Here is a 7,365-nt window from a genome sequence, read left to right as displayed (position 1 = left end):
AGGTAAAGGGAATAAAGGGTGCATGGTACAAAATATCAGGGGGAGAAATTCACCAGGCTTTCATGAGGATCTGGAGGATTCCCAGCTTGGGAAAAATATAGTGATTAATAAGTATTATCTTCCCAGATGTCACGAGACCATGCAATTGCATGATTACAACACCACTAGAGTCAACATTTCCAGTTTGTGTTGCTGCCTGTGGTGACAGTAACTTGCATTTACCCTGGCTCGGTGCAGCCTGGTGTGTTGTCTGGGTAGACAATAATATGTTCATCAGACTGACTTTGAAGAAGTGATGTGTGAGCAGTAAAATACTTGCTATACACTTATGCTCACAGATACCTAGACATGCTCATATTCTTGGGTCACCCAATGGATTAATCACCTGTTAAGTTGTATGTTGGCTCTTTGTCCTGTGAATCTATGATTTGCATAATTCTATTGAAATTATTTGATGAGAGGTTTCTATTCATTTTAATGGGATTTAGAATGTGTGGGAGATACTTCATAACCTTTAATAAGAGTCCCAATTCATATATAAAGTTGTAGCAGGCTTATGAGTTTCATTTGAGGACTGCATATATTGCCAGTGTTGTTGTGCCATCTCTTAACCCCTGTATAACATATGGTCTTTGAGGTATATATACTCAGATGCATAGACAGTATATTTCTAAATACATAACAGATGCACAATGGCACCATAGACTGAATGTATTATGGCCTCAAACCATTATCACACCCCTCGCAGTTGCATTTTATTTTTTTCACCTGCTCCCGTGTTGTACACCTGTGACTTGTTGGCAGTGAATTGTGTTGCAGTGTGGGAGACTCCCAGCTTGACTGCCAGGCTTGTAGCTTTGCTTCATCATGCACTGCCTTTTTTTTTGAGTCTTTCTCCCAATCTTTATACAGCTTGTAAGAGGGCTTTCTGCTGCTGTAAATGATCATTTTCCAAATTGGTTTCTTTTCTTTTTGATAAAAAATTGTGAAATGGAGTTTGCCATGCAACTGCTTCAGTAATACCATACTATGTACGCATAAAACAACAAAGAAATAATCATCCAAGATACCCAACAAAGATGGCTTGAACCAACTGCAACTGCAAACCTGGAGAGTCCCTGGCAACCCATATTGGAGGGCTCTTGATCACACAGAGGTGCCAGTTAGTCATTTTTAAAATCGTTTTATTGTCCACAAAAGCTGTCACCCAATTCCAGGGTCACTGTTGCTTCCCGAAATAGTTCTTTCCCCTTGAGCACTGAGGCAACCATGGGGCTCAGGCAGTTGTCTTTTTCAGTGGATTTAACTTTCAGAATTGCCATCTATTTTGAATGATATTTTGGCTTTTTTCATAACTTAAATTTCCCAACCTTGCCATAGGCTGGGACTTCCCTGCTGTTGCTAGGCTGGTTGATACTCCTGCAGAGTTTTCCAGTTGCTGGCTTGGAGCGATGTATTCTGGGGTAATAGTGGTGCACCCTCATTTCGTGAAAGGACTTAACACGCACTGTAAAGAATCATTAGTACCTGGTTTTTTGTCAAGGTATGGCAAGCTGCTTTCCCTGCCAAAACACGTAAATATACATACATGGACTTGTACACAAAAAGAGCCTGGCTGGGAGATGGGGAAGATATAGCATCAATTTCTGTGGCTGCTTTAGTTTTCCTTTGCAGGTCACCTTTAAGCATTTTTTTTCTGAAGTGTAACTTGCTGTGTTGAAATAGCCATCTGAGGCAGTCTTGTTTCCCACTGCAGCTCTAAACTACCCTTCTGTTGGTAGGAAATGAGGATTTTCACAGTCGGTCAACAAAAGGTTACTTATCACAGGTACGCGTGTAGTGTAGGTATACTGAGAAATGCAGCCTGTTTACTGGCCTTCAGATTTAGCACTTTAACCTGCCTGGTATAGCAGTCCAGGTTTAGTACAAAAGATAAAGTAAAAAATGTATCTTGTCTCGTTAATGTAAGGTGTGCCAAAGGTTTTACTTATTGCCCAAACTTAGTTTCTCTATTTCATTTAATTTATTACATAGTTAGCATATATAATAAATGAACTTCTCCCCTCAAAGAGCTTGAAATAGATTTTCAAGTCACTACTGATAAGGTTGAAATTCATGTGGGATGAAAATCTGGTTTTGGTGCTGTTTGTTGTCAGCAGTGAGCAGCTACAAAGTTTGGGCTAATGTGTTAAAAATGCTCATGAAAGGGGACAAGAGGCCTCTTTTTGAGATCTGCACAGTGCACTGCCAATAAACCAACTCACATACTACAAATATGAAAAAACAAGAAAATAGTGAAGGCCAGAAGTAGTTAGGCTTTGGATGGAAGGGACATTTATGGGGTCTGAAACATTTTAACAGGTGAAAATCCTGACAGAAGGTGGGTACATTGCTGTAAGTCTGCACCTGCAGTATTTGTGGGGTTATCACATACAGAATCCCCACAGTCAAGAACACCCAGGTACTTGTGCATGCAAGATGTGCATGTTTGCCCATTTGGCTCATGGAAGTGCAGCTTTTTTGTAGGCAGATGAAGGATTTAGCACCCACAGACATTTGTGCCCAGGGATACTAGATCTTGATTTTTAAGGTCTTTCATTTATTAATTATTTGGGGCAGTGTGTAGTTGGCAGGTTGATTGCCTGTAATGCCTGTGAGAAAAAGTAGGTTTCCCCTAATTATTAACAATAAATCAAGGTCAGCTTATGGAAAAAGTATATCTGGCCCTTTTTACTGATAGATGGCTTGTATTTGGCTTATGAGCTTGTACATGACCTCGGCTCTGAATAACTGCTGTCTTTGGCATAATCTGTTCGCATCTTCATGTAGACTCTGCTCACCCAACCAGTATGTCCTTTGTATTAGATGTGTTCAGAACATATTATTAACCCATGTTTGAGAAGGGAGGGTTCACAATGAGAGCTTCATTATCAGATTTAGAGCCACATACCATTCCTTTATTGACCTGCCTGGTGTAATCAATGCAGCAGCCACACAGGTTTGAAATCATGTTCCCTGACTGTAGACTGTGCACCCTGCCTCTAGTGCTGATTGTGCATTATCTTTTCAATGACACTGCCTAAATAAGTATGGATTTGTCTACCGTGAATAGCCTTGTTTCGATTTGAGGATGGTAAACCTTTCACATTTTTTTTATTGGTATTCAGGATGACCTAAAAATAGAATTGTAATGAAGTGCACTAGAAATGGCCATTGTTAAAATGCTCAGGAGCATGCTTGAGCACAGGGAGACAGCTGCGTGTTCCTCATCAGTTGTTTTTTTGGAAAAGGTCTTTTCAGTTATCTTAATGTACAAGCTTTTTTATCAATCTGATTGCTGCCTTATTTGGCTACATTAGTCCCATTCCATGACTTTGTTGCTTACCTTTGCCTTCGTGAATAACATGCGGCATTGCAATGGTCATTCTTCTGTAAGACTGCTAAAATCTCAATGTAGAACAAAGTGAAGAAAAAAAGGCAGATTTTAGGTTTGGTTGTATTTAAATCATCTACAAGCAACATAGTTTTGAATCTGATTTCTTCTCACATTATTCAGATGCAGGTTATGGTACTTTAGCAAGTTTTCTGTTTCTGTCTGTTTCCCTGGTTTTGACTTTAAAATATTAAGCTTCATTTAGTATTGTGATATATAGGCACAAAATTGTTATGCTGTAGATGAGCCTTATGCAAAACAAACTGTAGTCATCTTCCTATTACATTAATTGATTGTCTTTTATTTTCACAAGGTATCATTCCTTGCATGTTCAAAACAGAATGCATCTGCCTTTCCCTTACCCTTTTGTCATGTTGAAGCCCAAACATCATTGTATAGACTTTCATAAGTCCGCCTGCCACAATATTGCTGATAACTTTTGACATGATTTAGGAACTCAACAGCACTTCTGACACCTGGTGGTCAGTTATTGGGAATGCACAGATGAGAAAATAATACAGACTTCAAATGGGGTCACTGCTACCTAGAGAGAGTAGGCTTGCGGATGGAAGGTTCATTAGTTAAATGATTCCACAAGACAGTTTTCATTAGATAGATGTCATTGCCATGATAAAGGAGCAGATCTGCTTTTTTTCTGATTGAGGTACAACTGTGAATAGAATTTAGAAGGGCCAGATGATTTATGAAAAGTTAAAATAGCTTAATGTGTTTAGAAGTAATGCCGTTGTAAATAAATAATTTGAAGTCCAAATTCATTCTGCTTTTAGAAACTTTTCCTTCCTGTTTGGTGGACCTGCACAACACCAGGACTAAGCAGATGGAAATCAGTAGAAGAAAACTAGCGTGGAATAAAATGAAATGTGTGAATTTTGACAGGAGAGCCCTGCAGATTTGAAAACATTTAGGCCTCAGCCCTGAAAAGCCTATGCAGCAGGCTACCTTTAGTCACACAAATGGTCCTGTTGAATATGCATGGAAGTATAATTACCTCCATGCATGTTTCCAGAATTGGGGCTTTAGTGCGAGCAAAATTTACATTGCTTTGGATTGCAGTGAAAATATGGCTCCAAGATTGCTTCATGATTTATCCAGCTTCTGCATCAAGTGGTGTGACTGGACTGTAATGTCTCCCTCCTCTGTTCAGAAATGTTGTGATGGCATGTGGTAGTTACAGCTACTAAAAATGAAGAGCTGTACAGCAAACTATTCTTTACAAAGATTTAATTTCTAGGGTATATGCCCAGCATTGTTTTTTCTGCTGTGTATGTTACCTCGTTGTCTGAACTGGTGCTTCATTTCTTATTGCTGGAATATTTCTTGGACTGAAAAGTGTGTGTCACAATCTGGTGTCTCTTTCTGCCAGTGCTTATACCAGTCACTAGTGAGAATAAAGAGTAAAATATGGCAAGCGTTCCCACGGCGATTCAGATTTTTTTTTAATTGTTTCAGTGAAGGGATTCCCTAAAGGCAGATTTTTCTTGGGAAGTGTTACTGCTTTTCCTATACGTATTGAAAAACCTCATGGCTCTGTTTGGCTGATAGAATTTTTTTTTCTAAGTTCATGCCAGCATTAACAGATCTATCAGTACAAAGCAAATGTGTCATATTGGCAGCTGTTACTTATGAGTACCTTTTCTTTATTGCATTTTGTTTTGTAATAATTGAGAAGCTTTTATGTTGAGCTCTGCATAAATGGTACTGAGTAGGAGGGTATGGGCATGCTTTCTATTATTCTGCCCCTCATGTATGTCTCCTTTTTTCGTCTTTCCAGAACCACACATTGAGCCAGCACGCACAGTGAGCCACTGGCACTACAGGACACCTCTCTGCAGAAGACTTGACGGAGGCACAGTGGGGAGGACCATTTGAACATTACATCCAATCAAAGTGTCATTTGCAACCCAGATGTAAAACTCTAATGATTTGGCCATGAGGCGCTGCTATTATAAGCAGCTGGAAATGAATATTAATGGAAGAGATTAAAAGTATTCCATGCTCAGTATTTTTTATTGTCCTGCTTCAGCTAGTGTACTTTAGAGCTTCTGCTTCTGACTGAATTTATAGTGTTAGATAAATCTGCTTTGATGCTGTTGCCCTTTGTTGCTTCTTGTATTATATTGATAGTTAAAGATTAGGTGTGATTTTTTTTTTTGTTAACTGCCTTTTAATTGCAACTTTAGGTAATTGTGCATTGTGATGTGATTGCTTGGCTATTGTCTGAATATTTCTTTTTAATTTTTTTTAATTAAAGACTAATGCTTTGATTGGATTTGCCAGTTCACCGGACAGTGATTAAAACTATGTAATGAATATAATCGGTTTCAGTGCAACTGGATGGTCTGCTTTATAAATGTGACTTAATCTGATTGCAATAACTAGTACAGTTCAATAAAGGGAATACATGCAATTAGTGTCGGAGTTTCAATCCATCTCTGGGTGCACTCACTGAGTCATCCTCACCCATATGTTTGTGTCAGAAGACTGAAATATAAAATAATGTATTCCTGTAAGCCAGAGAATGGTCTCCAACCCAGGAAAAGTGAAGCAGTACAGGAAGTGAACAAGACTTCTGCCTGTATGTAGCAGTTTATTTTCTCCTTGAGGCATGCATAAAACTCCTTTCAGGTTAATGGGAGTTCTACACCTGCATTACAATGGCACAATCACTACTTCAGAAATTAATTGCATAAGACTTGTGTGTGGGATGGTTGCCCCAAAAAGATATTTTATCTGTTTAATTGAGTAGCTGGGCACCCTAAATTCCTAATGAAGCTGATGAGATTTGAAGAGACAGGCATCTGTTAGGATTGGATTCCCTCCCTCTGCTGTTTTGTTTGTTTCTATAAAAAGTAATTAACTTTCATGCCTGTATACTAATGCAGTGACTACTGAGCCAGGCCTCTGGGATCTGGTTGGGAGACTGTGTGTATATCAGTCACATGCACTTCTAGATTCACTGGGATTGGTTGTCTATGTAACTGCCTCACACCTGACCTGTCAAGCTGCCATAATATTATTATTATAATATTAATATAGCTAATTAACAGATTCTTTTTAACATACTGTATAGTAATGATATAAGGTTTATCCCCAGTCAAGCAGTTATTCATTTAAGTGAACACCTTTGGAAAGTTAGTGAGATGCTATGTTCAAAATATTGCCTGCTAGCATGAATCATAATCTCTGTCAAAGTACAGTTGGGATACCTGATGTGAACACATTTCCCCGTTCACAAGGACACAGTGCTTTGTAAGACTGCAGTATAGGAACATGAATGTTTAGAAGCTTTTCAAAATTTCTTTACTCAAATTAAGCAGAGCTAATTATCACCCTGTTTCTGGGCTTAGAGAACATCGCAAACATATTGTAGAAAGTACTTTTCAGGATTATATCACCTTGAATGAAAAAATTTAAGTAGCCCTAAATTAGTTTATAGAACACATTGCAGTTGGAATATGGTAGATAACAGGTGCAAAGGTTGAAGATGCTTTTAGTGCCTGCTCCTACATACTATAGTTTTAACCTTTAATTTTTCTCCTTGATTGTCTTCTGTTATGTTGGCACATCTTTTTTTCAAGATAGTTGGAGGCACCCATGTAACTGAGGGCCAACTAGTAGGCCTGTGCAAAGCGGCTAGTATTCAGTTTGGATTTGGATTTGGCCAATTCAAGGGACAGCGATTTGATTCAGTGATTCAAATCACTGTCCCCAATCAATTTGGCTCAATCTGATTCAGATATTTGGCCGCCAACAGATCAGCCGAATCTCTGAATCAAACAGGCCCTAATGCATGCTTGCTCTTCCAGCCCCATCAATTGCTGCCCTGCCTGGCCCCATGCTGCATGAGGAACTCTGCCATGAGTCTCCATCCCCCCCCTCACTCAGCGCCCCCCCCCCCCATGGCTGCCCCG

The 7,365-nt window shown here is 39.2% G+C and overlaps 1 protein-coding gene across 6 annotated transcripts in view; it reads left to right on the top strand.

Annotated features, from left to right (window-relative positions):
• The window catches only part of ZNF423 (zinc finger protein 423), a 382,482-nt gene extending 376,621 nt beyond the window's left edge, over window positions 1-5,861 (top strand). For 5 of the 6 annotated variants that reach the window (XM_019505676.1, XM_019505681.1, XM_019505679.1 and 2 more), the window contains one exon: window positions 5,226-5,347. In XM_019505676.1, coding sequence (XP_019361221.1) covers window positions 5,226-5,255 — 30 coding nt within the window. In that variant the 3' untranslated portion in view covers window positions 5,256-5,347. Of the gene's footprint in view, window positions 1-5,225 lie in introns of all 6 variants that reach the window. The other variant, XM_019505680.1, reaches the window with a different exon arrangement.
• The last annotated feature ends 1,504 nt before the right edge of the window (window positions 5,862-7,365 follow it).

Source organism: Gavialis gangeticus, unplaced genomic scaffold (assembly GCF_001723915.1).
Source record: "Gavialis gangeticus isolate Ggan-Ray unplaced genomic scaffold, GavGan_comp1, whole genome shotgun sequence".
Lineage (NCBI taxonomy): Eukaryota > Metazoa > Chordata > Crocodylia > Gavialidae > Gavialis > Gavialis gangeticus.
Note: the sequence above shows the minus strand (reverse complement) of the source record. Positions and strands in the feature narration are given on the sequence as shown.